Source organism: Rousettus aegyptiacus, unplaced genomic scaffold (assembly GCF_014176215.1).
Source record: "Rousettus aegyptiacus isolate mRouAeg1 unplaced genomic scaffold, mRouAeg1.p scaffold_m13_p_19, whole genome shotgun sequence".
In the NCBI taxonomy this organism is placed as follows: Eukaryota; Metazoa; Chordata; class Mammalia; order Chiroptera; family Pteropodidae; genus Rousettus; species Rousettus aegyptiacus.
The window spans coordinates 2,908,712-2,926,374 of record NW_023416294.1 but is presented as its reverse complement, the minus strand read 5'-3'; the positions used below and the strand labels follow the sequence as shown (position 1 = coordinate 2,926,374).

The following is a 17,663-nucleotide window of genomic DNA, read 5'->3' as shown; positions in this document are numbered from 1 at the left end:
CCTCTGATGCAGCCCACGGGGCGATGAGAGGCAGACAGCGTGGGCTCCGGCAGACTCGGGGTCCACGGCCCTGAGCCCCACCCCCCCTCAGCCCGCCTCCACTTTCCATCGACCCGAGCCCCGAAACATGGCCGGGAGCGAGCCCACACCACTCCTGTCCACGCCCCCCTTAAAACAAAGCCAGAAACGGCCAGGGGACGATTTTCTGGCTCGCACTGTCCTACAGGACTGACCTCCTTCTTTGCTCGGTGCACGGCAAGCAAACCACGTCAGAAAAATCTGGAAACAAGGAAGACCAGTGTGGCGCGATTTCGTCGCTTTGCCCGAGGGAGGCTGAGCAGCCTTCCAAGCGGTACTCGTGAGCGCCGCGTCGAAGCGATAAATACGGGCATGTGATCGATTCATAGGGGGCGCGATGGTTTTTCAGGGCGCGCCTCTCCGCACCCTCTCCTACGGGACAAGTGTGCCTAGGCGCGAGGACCCACGATTACGTCAGTCGAAAACTGGGTCGGAATGAGGCAGAAACAGTCCCCATCCTGACGCCGAACCGTCGCTCGGAAAACGGTGGCACAGATCGCAAGACGCGCTGCAGGGGTAAGAGCGCTCTGTGCGCGCCGTCGGAGGCTGCGGCCAGCAGGCGGAGCAGGAGGCGGCCGAGCCGAGGACGGACGCCCCGCGAGACGCCCGCCGCACCTGCCCCGTGACTCGCGCGCACGGCGGGGGACCCGGTGCCGACGGCGGGAGGCACTTACTGTCGCCGGCGGCCTGCGTCGGGGAGAAATGCAGGGAGACCTTGGCGCTCTTGAGGCGCGTCTGCCCCCAGTAGGCGATGGCCTGCAGCTCCACGCTGTAGTCCGAGTCGGGCTGAAGTCGGTCCAGAGTCACAGAGTTGTGGGCCTGGGAATGAGAGAGACACACACGAAGGCCATCGGTCGCCGCGGAGCCTCACCCGTCGCCCGGAAGCCCACTGCCTCCTACCGAGTGACGTCTCTGATTTTCCGAGGGCGCACGGTTTTCTGAGGGCGCACGGTTTCCTTTTCCTTTGGCCTCAGAAAACCCAGTGTTACAATGGATCAAAATCAGTTTCATAGAAAGCTCAAAACACGTTTTTGTTTTTGTTTTTGTTTGTTTTAAATTGTGTTCCCAGTGTAATTATTAGATCCTCTGCATCCGCATGGAAATGAGTATTTCTCCCCTGGACCCTTGTCTCGATTTCACCTCACAGAGATAAAAGAGAAGCATCTGAAATAAAGCAACAGAGCCTCATGTTGGCACCTGCCCAGAAACATTATGAATGGGCCCTAACTGTGTTTATATATATATATATATATATATTTATTCCAAATCCTCTACGAGTAAACTTCCACTGAAAGGTGTCAGGGAAAAAAATCAATGTCACAGAATGCTTTAAACTTTTCTCTGCTGCGATCGACTAGTCACCCAACTGTCCGTGTGTGATGCCATATACTAAATGAAGAATGTCACGAGAACGTCATTTGCGCCGTGGCCTAAAGCCGGACAGGAAGCCTAGCAAGCCCGAGGGATAAGATGACGTTCCAAGAGAAGCAGGTATTTATTTGATGGCGGGACCGAGGTAGAGACACAGGCGTCCTAATTCTGAATCCAACGCCTTTTTTACGGCTTACAGGCATAAGAGTGACGTCCCTTAGAAGAACTCGGAATTGAGGGAAATGACGCTTTTGTGACTTAGAATTCAAAACATTCGTCAAAATACGACGCATGTGATGATATCAAACGGGACCTAGGCTAACGGGGACTTGTCTACAGGCGGCCCGGCCGGTGGCACTCACGGCTCGTGGCGGGCATGTAGCAGCGGCACACACTGTCTGCCGGTGATGTCCCCGTTTCGGGCACGCGTCATGTGACATCCGGGGCCCCGTGTGAAGTCGACCACTGGCTCAGGCGAGTCCCTCCCCTGCTTAAATGCCACAATCGCCCGCTAACATTTCCGAGCTGCAGTCGGGGCTATTTTCAGGGAAAGAGCGGGACTTTCACAGGTGCCGTTCTGCGATTCGGGCTGGTGGGTATTGGAACAGGACCGTCTTGCATCCGGCCGGCTCTGCAAGGCTGACAGACGGTGTTTGCAGCGGGGGTGGGGGGGGGAGCCGAGAGCCAGCGGGCCCCCTCCCTCTGTGACCCCACGGCACATCCGCATGCACGGCCGAGTCCCGACAGCAGAGTCTCCTGCCGGGACACACACCGCTCTCCCTAAACGATGACCTTCAAACAGGGAAAGTAAAACTCACGTTGGCAAGGCCAAGCTCTCGAACGTCCCCACCGAGGGGAGCTGGACGGCGTGTGAGGACAGGAGACGCCTTTGATCCCCGAGAAGAAAACGCCATCGTTTCTCAGGTTCTTCTGTATTTTTTCTAATTTCTACTTTTAACGCTCCGTCGGTCAAGTTCTACCCTTAGCGGTTTGCACAGACTGCAGCTTACCTCTCGTGCATCTACAAATGTACGTCGTTCATCAGGGAGAGCCATGGTTTACGCGACTCTCTGCTCATGGACAGCTAAGATTAAATATGCCGTTCCCGTTTTATTTTTGTAATTGGTGCATAACAGGAATAAGCTTCAAACTAAGCGGTTAGTGCTGTGATCGCACTCTTAGGTCTTTGGTCTCTTTCGATCCAATTACCGCTCGCTGCAAGGTCCTCCCGAAGAAAAGTCAGAACTGGAGGAAGGTTTCTTCAAAACAAAACCCAGATGATATCACAGCTAAATATCAGGGATGAGTTTTGGAGACATGTTTTATAACTCTAAATGGCATCAAAAAAAGTCTTGCTATCTTTTTTTTTAAAGCACTTTCAAACATACATACATTTATTTATTTTTTTATGGAATTCGGCTTTGTAAATTAGGGGAAAAGGGTTTATGTATGCTTTATAATAATGTAAAAAAGAATGTATACTGAAAGGAAGCCATGACTCCTTATGCACGAAACATTTCAGATGATACAAAATCTCACTGCAGGAAATTGTTCAGTGAAGATTTTATCCCTTGGCAGCTGGGGAATGAACCATTCCACGTTGTTTTGATGGTAAACGATATATCGATGACAAAGATATATTGAGAAATATATCAGTGAGAAAAACGGGCTGTCGAACATGCATTTTCTGAGCTGTTCACTGGTCCGCCGATCGAGTCGCAGGTGGAAAACGCCTTACAACAGAAAAGACGTGGACGTCCGCCCTTCGATTTAAAGGGGCGCCCAAGAGATCGAAAGATAAAAAGGCCTAAATGTGAAGGGCATTTGGAATGACGTCCTTCCCTGTCACTAGCTCAGTGGCAGGAACGGAACCTTGGCTCTGCTCATTTCCGGAGCTGTGACCGCCCTCCGGTCACGAGTACGTCGCTGGACCAAGCTCAACTGTTCCGCTCGCGATGTCAAAGGCAGAAACCGTGCGCGTGGGCCTCTACTCTCTGAACTTCCTCGGTCCGAGCGCAAGGGACAGACGCCCGCGCTGCACCCGGCCCCCCTCCCAGCCCCCCGGAGCCCCCTTTCCACGCCCGCGGGACGACGCCCTGCGCCCCGCCTCCCGGCCTCGCTTACCGCGTCCGTAGTCTTTCTCCGCTTCTTCTTCGTGGGCACGAGTGACTTGCCGTGGACCGTCCAGCTCCAGAATACTTTGTAGTGGTGCAGGGGGGTGTCCGGTTCCTCGGGAGTGTCCCAAACCAGAGTCACGGTCACGCTGCCGTCGCTGTTGAGGGTGGAGTTTGCCAGCCGCAGGTTGGCCGGAGCCGGAGGCGCGGACGGGTCTGAAATCCCAGGGGAAAGATGAAAAGGGGATGACTTAAGTAGCCAAGACGGCAGCCAAACCCCATCTCTGTGCTGACCACACGATCATTGCACGGAGCCTTCCTTGCCCAGTGAATGTACAACACCCGAAAATGAGTCGTGGCGCCTCAAATGAATACTCGGTCTACCGAACAATGAGATGAAGGCATCCGGGCCACATCTGTAATCTGGAAGGGTCCCTCTGGTCGTCTGCACACCACCATGACCCCACCAAGTTGTTGCTGTACCGAAATTGGTAAGTCCCCCTAAGGCACAGGAAAATTCAGTTCAGGTCGGTTGGCATCAGGCGAGCGAGCGAAGCAAAAATGTCTTTGGAAATTCTGAAAAGACACGTCCGGCTTCTGCACGTAACCGTCGTATCTTAGTGGCCCTGTTGCGTTTCATTCTTGTATCACGTAAGAGCGGTGACAGAGATGGGCAAAAACAAGGCATTTTTTACCCAGATTACAAATGGGACAAGAGACGGACAACATCCACTTTCGTAATGTCAGAAACCAAAACCTTTTCAGCTGTTGAGAGAAAGATTAGGTTCTGGAATTATTACCTCACCCATCTCCATCGTAAATATTTTATTAAGAGGACTCAATACGTGTGTAGTGACAGGGTGTTTTCTTCATTTTCTGCCGTAAACTGAGCGAGTGTGCATGCTGTCTACTGTGATTTACAGATAGATGCGCGCCTGGACCCCTCCCCAGGAAAACGCCGTCGGTAACTCTAATTACAAGACCATCTGCCGCAGAGGTGTGAAGAAGTTTCCTATGGAATGAAGGAGCCCGAAGGAAAAACACCATGTTCATATTGTCAGGATCGTCCGTGTTTGGGGAACGATGGAAACGTGAACTACTTTTTTTTAAACCCCTTGCTTTTCTCTGAGATGTATAAGGACCGGAGGTTTGGTTGGTCTGTTAATTTTTTTAAATGAGGATGTTTCGTGGTTGCTTTTGGAGGTAAGTGGTGCATCTGGGCCCACAACATGATCCTGCAGATCGAGCGATTGTAAGTCGATCACAATTGGGAAGCTTCCGTGTGCACCTGCAACCCTGCAATCATGCATTTGTTCTGGGCGGAGCTGGGGGTTAGCAATAAAAATATCCCCAAATGGGATTTTCCCAGAAAAGAAGAAGCGTGCAACCGAGTTGCTAATCTATCAGTAAGTCAGAATTTTCTATAAAAAATAAGTCTTCTAAGGAGCTAGGATTAAGTTATGGGGAGGGAAAAAAAAACGAGTTACAAGGAAATCAACTCACTTAGTAGCCAATCCATTCTGGCAAACCACAGACTAATTTTATGTTTAAACTGTAAAGAAGAGAATGACAAGAATTTTGGTTTTTCCATAAAAACCTGGATTATAGCCAATGAATACCGGGCAGCGAGCCTAAATTAAATTAAACTCATTTTATCAAGTCTTTTTTTTTGTCTTTTTGTATTTAATTTTGCGTTTCTTTTCAGAGGTGTTCACAACAGATGGAAAAAAAACCCTTCTCCTTTCTTCACTCAGCTTTCAAATACCAAGGCTGGCCCTCTGCTCGACTCAAGTACTCTGGATAATTGCTTACCCATTGGGTAGAGCATGATCTTGGAAGCAATAATTCTTTCTGAAAGCAATTTAAACCATGAGAAGACTTACAACCAGCACAGTTCCAGTCCTGGAGGAGGAATAAATGGGCTTTTATTAAATGAAAAAAAGCACCATTTTCTAAAACGTTGCGGTCACTGTGAACAGGCTGTGCTACTTCCTGTTCTCACAGGTACACCCCGAATCCACACCTCCGGCCATGCCATTGCGAGCGGCTACCCACACCTTACACTGGGAAGCCAACCACGTCTGCACAGAATTCATAGTCACTTCTACTGTTTTCAGTGAAGACGCATCACAGAACGACGGACGTAGAACAGACTCACGAAGCAGGTGAAGACGCCCCTTCCAGGATATGTCTGAAGGATGCGTCACCATTCATAAGACGGTGACGCATCTCCATTCATAAGACGGTGTTACATCTTTCCTAATCTTACGCAAATCTCACCAAATGGAGGAATGCGCCTACGGGGTGGGGGGGGGAAGAGTTGGGGTGGGTGGGGGGAAGGGATTAACAATCGCATTGAAATATAATTTACATGCCGTGAAATTCACTCACCTTACGTCTACAATCGAACGATTTTTTTTTTGTATTTACTAAGTAAATAGTAAGCCATCACCATCGTCTAGTCTTAGAATGATTCGGGCACCCCCAATAAAGTCCTCCCTGCCTCACCGGGAAACATTGGGGTAGAAACGAAGTAATTTTCGCATCTTCGGCTCCTCCTTTCACTTCTCACGTTTCTCGACCGCAAGCCCATCGGAGAGTCCAGTAGCCCGCAGCCTAGCATATCGACGAGGAATGTTTGCAGAGGAAGGACGATCATACTGAGTCATTAACGAGCACCCCTATTCCGGGATCTCCAGAAGTAAAGGAGATCCCCCCTGAAATACTGCCTCATCCCAGCCACTCCCCTGTCTGACTCAGAGGAGAGCCACACGCTTTACAGGGGCTGAGAAGTCCCGGGAAACCCACCCCCGTGGTTCCCCTCGGTCTCCATCTTCCTCCATCCTCCCATGTTCCCCTGCTCGATGCTCAGGCTCGCCCGATGCTCTGGGCATGCTGCAAGCTCACACCTGCCTCAGGACCTTTGCACCTGCTAAGTACGTCCTGGGACTAGAATGCTCTTCCTTAGAGTGCCTCCTTGACACAAACCTCTCTTTCTCAGTGGAAGCTTCTTTAGCCACCATCTCTAAGACTGTAAAAAAAAAAAAAAACCCACATTGCCTGTATTCTATTCCCGATTTTTGTTATTGTCAATCATTACTCTCTGCCCTACTATGCTAGTCTATGTATTAATTTGGTTTACTGTTTCCTCTCGCCCCTGACTAGAATGAGTGTGTGCGTGTTCCACACAGCAAACATTTTTCTCTTTTCATCCACGTAATACCTCCAGCGTCTGGAAGAGCGCCCAACAACAGATATGTGTAGAATGAGAGAAGGCGTGAACCACGAGCGATCAAAGGAGGTGCTGAAGTCACGAAAATAATTGTGTTTCCACCTTCACGTTTCCCAGTGAGGCAGGAAGGATCACATGGCGGTGACAATCATTCTCAAACGGGATGATGCCGATGCTCGTGCAGCCCTGTAAATACTAAGAATTACTGGATTGCGCACTTAAGATGAGTAGAATCGCCTCTGAATTCTGTACAGGCATTTTGTGGTTTGCAGGAAGACCGAGAATGAAAGTTCGGGGTGCTCGGCGTTGGAGATATTTGTAAAAGCAGGAAATAAAACATTGTAACGGTGACTGCAATGTTTCAAAGACATGGTGGATTTTCACTCAACAAAAGCCCATTTAAATTGGTGCAATGCAGCTCCAATTCTAGCTGGCTAAGGTACTCAGAAATACCGAGAAGGGTTGGGACAGCATGGCCTGGCCATTTCCTCAGCATGGATGGATGCCTTCCAGGCAGTTAGCAGCCACATGACCAGCCCTGGGGACTGTCAAAGGACCTCTGTGTAGATCCCACCCAATTCTTAAAGGCATTCAACCTCTGTCTCCAGAGGTTGGGAACGGCTTCTGTCTGGCCCCTGAACCCACAGGGCACCAGGCCAGTTCTTGAAAGCAACCCATCCGATGCCGACACATTTTGACCACAAGGAGCCTGGGTCGCATTTGAACCACAAAGCTCAAGGTGAAGAGTTCCCAGGTCATTTACTGGTCCTCATGTCCAAATCCACTGTGAATTATTCATTTTACTCGCCTCTCTAAATCCTCACACCGCTTGAGACATAGTCTTAAGACAAGATTCTATGTCTTTATTTACAATTTTCCTTTGAAGATTGCTTAGTGTATTTGCCGCAGGTTGAGAGGGAGGGGTTGGGAAGGCACCTTTACGTTCTTAATAGGACTTTTCTTTTTTTTAAAGAAAGATTTAACATCCTCTGTAATTGAATCCAAATGTCACATTATTTTGATTGCAAGTTTTCCATGTGAGGCATGTGATTATGCATAGAAAGGACGGGAATAGTCGATGGTAAGAAATAGACGGACTCTACATTCTTCCAACCATGGTATAAAAATGGCAACTTACGGCAGCCAGTGCAAACCTTCCCATGATAAAAGACATACAATTGATATTATAAGTCTCATTATTCATTAATAGCACAATGTATTTTGTTCAAAATACACCAATTTAGCATCCACGTAAGAGGATCGCTCCTGATTTTAGCCGGTGAACGACCTGATTAATCTGTGTCTATGAAACAAACTCTTGGTGGTTTGCTGAGCCGGGGGGCAGTGCATTCAGAAGGCTCCCCAGCCATCTCAACACACCCGGAGAAATAAACTCGGAGGCCATGTTTTGTTAATATCTAGTCGAATTATGTTCCTCAAGCATCACAGATTAAACTCGGCATGACTGTCACGTAGCAGTCATCAGATTTCACAGCACCTTTCAAACAGCAACGGACTCGGAACCGAACACAATGATCGCAACGAGACAGTGACTCGAGACGGGTCGTTATAAAACAAAAGAGATTAATTCACACTCAGTTTAACAATCGTGTCAAGAAAACCTGCAGAGTCTCACAGCGCCCTAACTGACCCTTCCTCTCTGAAGAGTCATCGAAGGGTGCTTGATGCAGAATATCTCCAGGCAAAGCCCCAACAGAAGTCGATGGTGCACGACCACCACTCAAAGTCGAGAAAAGACCCCCGAGGTCACCTTCGGCCACGTACATCCCCGAGGCATAAGCCCGATGCCGCCCGTCACTGTAGATTCACGGCACCTTCCAAAGCAGCCCGTCCGCGTCTCCGCGAACTGCGGGACGCCTGCTGGCCACACGCGTCCGCGGCGGGCGCTGTGAGTCCGCCCGCCCCGCGTGCCCAGCGGGGCGCTGTGAGCGCCCGGCCTCCCGGCGACACTGACCTTTGGAGGAGTGGAAGTGCTTGCTGGGGGCCGTGAAGCCGCGGGTCCCGTGCACGTTGACGGCCGCCACCCGGAACTGGTACCACCTGCCGGGCCGAATGTCCGTCAGCTGCACCCGCTCATCGGTGGTCTGAGGGGGCAGGGCACAGAGAAGCCTTTTATTCCGACACATCGCTCGGGTCCGTGTTTACCACACTCTAAGTCGTCAACCGACACCAGGCGGGCTGGACCACCCCCACGCGCCCTCTTGGAGAGGTGTGTCTAGCTGTCAGGGGTCAAGGAGCTTCTAGAACAAGCTTGAGCCACCTAATTCCATCCGTAGACATTGCCCCCCAAAGAGTTAACCATCTCCGGAAGCCAAAACCTTATGATAAATGCGTGGGGCTCATTTTTCAATCTGGTGACTAAATACCGCATTTGAGGGATTTAATCAAATCGTACAGACAAGTGAAGAGACATGTGAGCTAAACATTGCACAAAAGACAAGAAAATAAAACCATCTTTAGGTTACAGAAAGTGCCTCTCTCATTTGCATGCTCAATATCATTTTGGAAGCCCACAGACTTAAAGAATGCTGGAGGTACATTGCAATGCGAGACTTTTTTGGTTTTTAGTTTGAGTCAATCGTGTGAGGTCTGCAAGAACCCGGTCGTGTTTCTGAAGGGTGAGGTGTGTTAATTTATCTCTGTCCAATAAAATGTCCCAAAATGGAAAGTGGACCCTGGGGGCGGTCCGTAGGTTCTTGCTGGCTCTGCTGCAACACTCTGCAAATATCGAGTAGCTCGGACCGTTTCCCTACTTCCGTCCTCCGTGGGGCTGAGGGGGAATCTACCTGCTTCCAGGGCAGAGCTGCAAACCTTTGCCGTGCACCGCCAAGAAGAAACACCCCCATTCTGTGCCTCATCTGTCCAAGCTCAACTTGATGCTCAGTTCCACAAAACAGAGGAAGGAGACTTGAACTGAACCATCCCAAACCTCAGTTTATTATAACTTACTGAAAAGGACTGTCACATTTTTTATATACATCTAAAAGAAGCCACAGATTTCTGGGATCAAAGGAAGAATATGAACTCTTAAACGTGGCTATCTCTCTCAGTTGGCAGAATTTGAGACGACACTTTCACCGACTTCGTCAGTTAGAGTTTTAGCCTTGGATTGAAAAAACTGAAGTCAGCATGATAGCCATAGAATTTAGTAGACCAAAAAAAAAAAAAAAAACAGATATTACAAGTGGTAGCAAGCAAAAATGCTAATACATCAAGATCTTTTCTTTCTCTAAAAAAGAAGGGACGAAAGAGATGATCTTTTCAATTACTTTTGTAAAACTTAAAAAGAGTTTAGAAAATTTACAAATGATATTGTACCATTGCTTAAGGAAACACGCCATGTAAATCAAATAGAATTTTAGGTTGTATTCTTAACACCTCTGCTTTATTAAAACATTTATTTATTTTTTTAACAAAATAAGTGTAGAATAGAATTACGAAATTTATTTGACCCAATTTGTTTTTCTAATTTCAGATGTTTTACATCAAGCTTCTCATTAATTTTGGGTTCTCTACATTTTTTTAGTGTGTGTCCTCATTGGGATACTACTAGTGAGAAAAGAACTGATTTCTCTTCCAAATGCCTGAATACTGGAATGTATTTTATATTTACTGAAAGAAAAAAAAAAAGAATCTTATCCTTGGAGAAAAGTGATCTGATCACCTCAAGGCGAGAATATTTCTCTGCGGACATCCACGTGCAGAAGGCATTTGAGTCGTGGAAAACCATGAAGCTGTTTCATATGGAAAATTTATTCTTTTTTTTTTTTTTTTATCACCGTCCAGTTTTCTTACAGCTGGTAGTCCACTTAGCAGCTCTTAAAAAGAAAGAAAATATTTTGCTTCTCTCCTCCCCAAAACAGAAGAGGAAGAAGCCCTGCTAAGATAAACTTCGGAAGAGTCGCCATCGGCTTGTGAGATGACCAGGCAGAAAAGAAAGCACTTAGCAAAAGATTTATGAGCCGTTGGCCACTTTCTACGGAGTCGTTTGTGATATGCATCTTCCTCCACACTACTACGGGTGTCCCTTTGTAGAATAAAGGCTTGAATTCAGGAGAAATAAAAAAAAAAGAGAGAAGTCATTTCCACAATCTTGGATCATATTAACCAGCCTTAACGGTGTTGTGTTTGCCTTAGTCTAGTTGGTTTTCACCTTATCTCAAGGAAACGCAGTCCTTGGAGGAAATAGACATGAACGGCCCGATCAGAAAATTATGCCCCCGCCACACGTATTTTGAGCAAATTAAACCGATCGCCGAGTTTCTGCATGCGTCAGGTTGTACCCACGGAGGTCACGCGCTGTGTTCAGCACATGCACGAGACATGCCCACGGTCAGCTGACTTCGGTCGTCATACAGGGGCACAGCTAGTGAATTCGGCACCTGCGTGCCGTGAGCACTGACCTGGGCCACCGTCTGCCAGAGAGTGGCGCCGTCTTCGCTCGGATGGATGCCGTGGTTCCACCGTCTCTGCACCACGTGGATCACAGGCTCGATGGAGATGTTGAACTTCGAGGACCACGTAACCTCCAGGTGTCCGGACTGAAGTTCCGTGAACCGCAGGTCCTTCCTGGGCTTCAGCGGGACACCTGGAACGGCACCAGGAGAGTGAACAGGAACCGCGTGGCGCTCGGACCGAGGGGAAGGGCGGAGAAGAAAGCGTGTGAGCGAGACAGACCTCACCAGACGGCCACGGACGCGCCGCTTCCGTCCGTAGAAGCGGCTCCTCCAGGTCACGGTTCCGCGTTCGAAATCTCCTGACCCTAAGTTCACCCATCGTCACTTTCCAAAGGAGCCTTAGCCCGTTCCTCACCTTTTTAAGAGAGTCTACACTGATTCCTGATTCGGATTACGCTTTTTTTTTTCTCTCCCCAGTAATCTCAAGAGCAATGTTCGCACATGCATCCTTCTGCATAAGCGTGACCGAGTTGCAGCGCTTGAGGGGAATGTGGAATTCGCGTGAGGTGATACAATTTCACGTCTTTTTCCCCGTTTAGCATGCTCCATTTTTATGGCATGTTCTAAGCTCATTAGGACATCGCCTCCCTTTCTCTCTCATGGAGTTTTCCTTTTAAGGGAAACATCCTAAAGCTCGGTCCCCTCGGACAGTCGAATCTCGCAGGAATTATTATTTCCAGAGTGAGTCTTGCGGATTGTGCAGCTGACGCCGGGCCAGCTCTATCTCCTGCAGACTTAGGGCTCGAAATTGGAACATGATGAGCCGATCATGTTTGCGTTTGGCAGGAGAGACTGCGTGGCTCCCAGAGTCCCTCCCAGGTATCTCATACTCAAGTAGGAAATCATTCTGATTTCTGTTCCCCGAGCCTGTGCATACAACGTGTCTGGTGACTGGTAAACCAGAGAATCGTGGTTCAAAACTGTAGCCGCTGTGGAAAGGGAAGCCAAAGCAAATTTCTAACACTAAAAGGAGATGTAAAAATAACCGAATTAGGTAGAGTCTACGGCGCCACGATGTCCAACACTATCAAAACGAAGAATGTTAGTTGCCATTAACGTGATTTTTGGTTGAGAAGGTGCATTTGCCTAAAGTGCTGACAGCTCATTTGAAAAATGTAGCTCGCAATGCTCTACGTCTTACGTTTAAACAAATTGGAATCTGGAAAATGTGCAAATACGAATTGTCACTAAGGTCCGATGCACACGGGGATGTGGCCGCATTTCCACTCTTACTGCATTTTCCTCTGAACTCAAGTCAGGTCTTACTCAGTAAAATCTGAACGTCGTTAAGCATGTGGATGGATGGAACTAGATCATTTTATATGGCATGTTTACATCGGCTCATGCGGTCACTAATTTTTTTCAGAACTGTGCTCTAGAGAACACACTCCCCACACCTGAGCATTCTCCGCTTTGATTTGCTGATGGGTGCTGTCTACAAAGTGCCCTTGACCTAAGGGAAAAGTCGTGTCACCCGATGCATACTGTGTCTTTGAGAAGTGGGTGAAGGGTCAGGTCCCCAGAGTTGAACATCAGGGAACTGAGTACGAGCAGCATGAAGTACACTGCCCGGAGCGATGAGCCAAGGTGAGGTGTGCCCTGTGAATTCTCTGCTTCTTTCTCCCCTTGGGAGTAGGGAAAGCCGCTCAGAGAGGGAAGGTGAAGAGGAGGCTTTCACAGATCTGTAATCCCTCGGACTGTGACGGTTTCTCCGTGGCGACCGTCCTCCGTCACCCCTTGCCACGTCCCGCGTGGACTTCCGCAGCCGCCGCCCCTTCCAGGCCCCTGCGAGTCGCTCTCTCTCTCTCTTCTCTAATTTCCTCTTGACGCCAGGTTGCTGGTTATTTTATTTTCCTAAGGCGGAGGACAGCCGCCCGCCTTCCCTCGTCCTACAGAGTGAAGAACGTCCCTGTGTCTTGCTCCAGGTCTCCACCGTCGCGACCGACCGCCGGCCATGTCCCACGCTCCCTCTGTTTACATGCCACGGGCCCCTCACACCTGCCTCCAAGCCGGCCTTCCCGCCGGGCACTCGGCACCACCCCGGTCTGCTTATGTCCTTATTTATTTGTTTTGTTTCCACTGTGAAATGTCTTCCTTCCTCTTTTCACACTACAGAGTCTGAGTGTTTCCCGGCTCCCTCCAAACGCCACCTGAGCCACGTTCCTGCGCCTTGCGACCGTAAATCAGGGTCCCGTTCTTCTGCACGCCCTCCAGCGTTCAGCCTGTAACCGTTATGATGTGCGTGACACGGCCTCCTACCGCAGCAAGCTCGCTTCACGGCCTCGTCTTTTCCTCTGAGCCACAGCTCCAGGGGTCGACAAAGGCTTCTGCCTCCCGGCCACACCTCGCAAGGTCCCGGGAGAGAACACCGTGCCACAGGATAACCTCGGTGCACACCTGCTGAACCGGCCAACCCGGTTCCTAGCCCCGACTCCGAGAACGCGTCTGGGGAAATCGGCGGATCCTGGAACATCAACATAACTCTGTGCTGCCCCAGCAGACCCCTCGCTGCGTGAGCATCACTCGGGGATGGGAAGGGATGATCACAGGCGTCCCGCGCTGCCTTCTCCACCGGACAGTCTTTTTTGAGAAACTCACATCTCAAAAAAAACTCACCTCTCCCTTTCCATCGAAGCCTCATCACTCAGACATTCATTTCCTCTCACTTTTCAAGAGGTGAATACTAAATAATAAATCGATCAATATCAGTAGGTTTACAAGATGGAATAGTTCTAGTGCATTAACAGTAGAACTTTCCCAGATAAAAAGGAAAAAAAAAGACTAGTTTCTAACAATTTCTGCTAGGATGAAAATCTCAAAGTTAAATGGTGTTTGGTCTTAATCCAGAGGTACCTGTCTACCCTTTTTAGGTTAAAAAAAAATTGTTCTGAGTGATGCAAAACCGATTGTAACAAAATGATTGTTTTGTATCATTCTTACACTCAAGGCGTGCAGCCAGGTACTAGACAAATACTTCTACGGAGGGGGTTTGCAGATTCGGGAAGAGGGGGTGCCTCTGAGAACCTTTCCTGGTTCACTTGACTCCTTCGGGTAAAGAGATGGTCGGTTAGTTCTCTGACGTCCTAGAACACGTTCTCTGAGATGTTCGGATCCATCTTTCTCCTTGGCCGTCTGTCCCGTGCACAATCCTCCAGCATAAACACACCTACGGTAAGTACTTTAGCCCCTGACGTAACCTGAATGCATCAGAAGCAAAGCCACGCATCGGAGCCTCCTTGCTGCAGGATTTTAATTTTGATTATCAGTCAACGACCAAGAGCTTTAATGGGACAACGTCAGTCCAAACATCTTCATTTACAAATCTCATTCATTACGACGTACAGCAACGTCGCGATCTGCATGCTGAGAAGTCGTCCATCTGCTCTGCGCTGGGTCAGCGGGCTCCCTGATCGGGAGTAACCGCGGGACTTGGCCGTAATCATGAGCAGATGGGGCTCCCGACCGCCAGACCACCAGCCCCCACTGTCCATCCATCTTCGACACGATCCTGGTTAGCTCGACCAGCTGCGGGGCTCCATAACCAGATGTGTGGGCCGAATCTCTCCTCGGCGTGTTTTTTATTACGTAAATGACCAGAACTGTTCTTTTTTATTACTCCTGAACAAATCAGTCATCCGAAATCTAAACTATCCTGTTAAAAATTTCAAAACGCTATTGTATACCGTCCTGAAACTACAGAGGCAACTTTGAAAGTGTAACATGTATTTTGGTGAAAGCAAAGAAACAGAAACCCAGTCCTTTAAAAATATATTGAAAATAGACTGACAGAAAAACGGCGTGAGTCCATCTCTAGGGCTGACGTTTAAATCTCTCAAATATTATGATATTCATGGATATGCCGAATCGACTCCATCCTCGGGTCTTACTGAAAAGAAATACATCGATGCGTGCGTGATTCATTCTTGATTTGTGCACAGCCAAGAGAAAATGTCGATGACAGGAAGCCTCACGTTTACCTGAGTCCTCACGTCACCCGGGGCCTCGTGCACTCACTGCGACTCCTCCTCCTGAAACAGGGCCCTCGCCACACCTAGGACCTCCGGGTACCACTCGGAACATTTGAAATGCACACGAGGAGGCCCGTCTGCTTGTCTTACGCCATCCATCGCGAAAACACAGCGCTACGGCGTTCGCGATGCGCTTTCCAAGCAGGACACCCACCCCCGCCCTCAGCCTGTTTCCCGAAGACTGAAATCTATGTCTCCCGCTGCACCCAGGGGAGCGCAATCCCGCTCATTCTTAACTGCAGAGAAAAACAGAACAGAACAAGACGTCTCTGATTGGTGCTGTGTTTCCTGCACGTGACATTCAAAAACAATTAATAGGAAGACTGTCCTCCGATATCTACGGTCTGTGGCTCTTTTAACATGTTTGCAGGTGGCCGCGAGTCGTGTGGCCAGTGCCGTGTGCCTCCCCGCCGCGGTGGCGTCTCGGGCGGCCGCCCTCGCCCGGCCGGCGCTTACCTCTGTACAGCGTCTTGGGCACCTGGCAGGTGTGCCCGCAGCCGTTGGAGCAGCACTTCTTCTCGCCCGAGCACTCGCCGTCCACGGCGCAGCTCTCCACGCAGGCGGCGGCGAAGCCGCTGGCTCTCTCGGGGGCCGGGCAGTCCCCCTGCCTCACGGCCAGGACGTACTTGAGGAATTCACAGCTGGTCAGGCATTCGTAGTTCTTCTTGGGGAACAGAGGCTGCGAGAGAGAGAGAGAACGGGGAACCCCCCTCCATTAAAGACATCGCAACGTGAGGACAAGGGTCTTCTTTGGTCGAAATTCCCCTAGAACGGTTTACAAAATAGACGTGTCTGCTTGCTTTCCCCCTGAGGAGGTAATAGTTCATGCCGATTTCCTAAAGGACTCGCACCCGTCAGGAACCGTTTTATCTGGCCTGCGGCAGACACGTGCCAATTAGACACACGCGTGCACAGACTGCGTTCTGAGGGCAAAGCAGTTGTCGAATGACCAATTCCTACTATTTATAAAACACGTTAGGTACGATTTGAGGGGCCAGTTTGGAGTAACACAGGGGCAAGGCACCACGGGGCAGGGCACCACGGGGCAGGCACCACGGGGCGGGGCACCACGGGACAGGCCACCATGGGGCAGGCACCACGGGGCGGGCCACCACCGCGCACACTGTCCTCAAGCCTCGACGCGTCCTTTGCTCCAAATCATGCCGAACCGACCCCCTCTGTGCGAGGGAAGACGGCAAGTGCCCCGTGCCTTTCCCCGCGGCCTTTAGAAAATCTGCATCAGAGCTGGACACGTTTGTATCCCGCGAGGACGGGTTCGGCAACCGCATTCTCTGTCACCATGAGACGCCTCCGGACGCTGGAAGCTTAACACACGTCAGGGCTTCGGGGCTCTCTGACCACGAAACCCCAGCGGGAGATCTCACGCTCTTTGAATAATTCACAAAAGGGGGAAAACTAGATACGCAGGCTCAAAAAAGCATGTAATCCCGAGGTATGAATTAGATTTGTGGGTGTCAAAAGAATGGAGGGTTAATGATCACATATAACCCCTGAAAATGACATGAACAGACCGGAGTAAAGCAGTGTCTCGATCTAAGAATTTTCCACATACACTGTAGGAAAAGGCCATGGTTTCAATACTGAATTATCATAAATTTGCAGCGAGTTAGTCCAAAAAAAAAAAAAACTCTTATAAACATTGCAATCATCAGCAGTTCTCAAGGCTTTTCTCTGTCACTCGATTTCACAGTTCGTTTTTCCGTTGGCTGCTAGATGTGCGTTTCACTTGATGGGCTTTCGAAGCTGTGAATTCCGGGCAAAGTCTCTGTGAGTTCTCCAGGAGGTCTGCTCAGGCCTCCTTTGGCCAGCTTTTGTCTTGCAGAGAAATGTATACATTACGCGCATTGCAGGAAAAGGCTCAGTTACCAGGATCGTTGGCTGAGATTCCCCCGTAAATTATTTTATTAAATCTGGCAAGCGTCTGCAGCTTGCCGACTTGGAGATCGCAGAGGTTTGCTTTGCACCGTGGTGGGCGACCAAGTGACCTCGGCCCAGGCCTCTTCCCTGGACACAGGCTCTGACTGGGGAAGGGGCGGACAGAGCCCTGCGCACCTGGCCCTCGTCACACACCTGTGTGCCGAGCCTCCCTCCCTCCCACCGGAGGACACAGGCGAAGAGCAGGAACCTCCTTCCTCATCTCCATCACTGACTCGGCGAATGGGAGAGAATTAAAAATGAGTAAAAACCAGGGCACACACGGATCGGCAATGTCTGTGCCCTGCGAGCTTGTCAGAGAAGAATAACCACTGTGTGCATGATGATTCCAACCTTCCAGCTGACCTGAGGGCAGTTCTGTATGATTATTCCATGTTTTTTCTCTTCTTGGTATGGATTCAAAAAT

General features: G+C 49.6%; 1 protein-coding gene across 3 annotated transcripts in view; it reads right to left on the bottom strand.

The window, feature by feature from the left end:
* The window catches only part of ANOS1 (anosmin 1), a 126,498-nt gene that overhangs the window by 26,196 nt on the left and 82,639 nt on the right, over positions 1-17,663 (bottom strand). For all 3 annotated transcript variants that reach the window (XM_036235699.1, XM_016132597.2, XM_036235700.1), the window contains exons 4-8: positions 15,758-15,980; positions 11,220-11,404; positions 8,771-8,900; positions 3,574-3,779; positions 753-897 (exon numbers count right to left, since the gene is read on the bottom strand). In XM_036235699.1, coding sequence (XP_036091592.1) covers positions 753-897; positions 3,574-3,779; positions 8,771-8,900; positions 11,220-11,404; positions 15,758-15,980 — 889 coding nt within the window. The remainder of the gene's footprint in view (positions 1-752; positions 898-3,573; positions 3,780-8,770; positions 8,901-11,219; positions 11,405-15,757; positions 15,981-17,663) is intronic.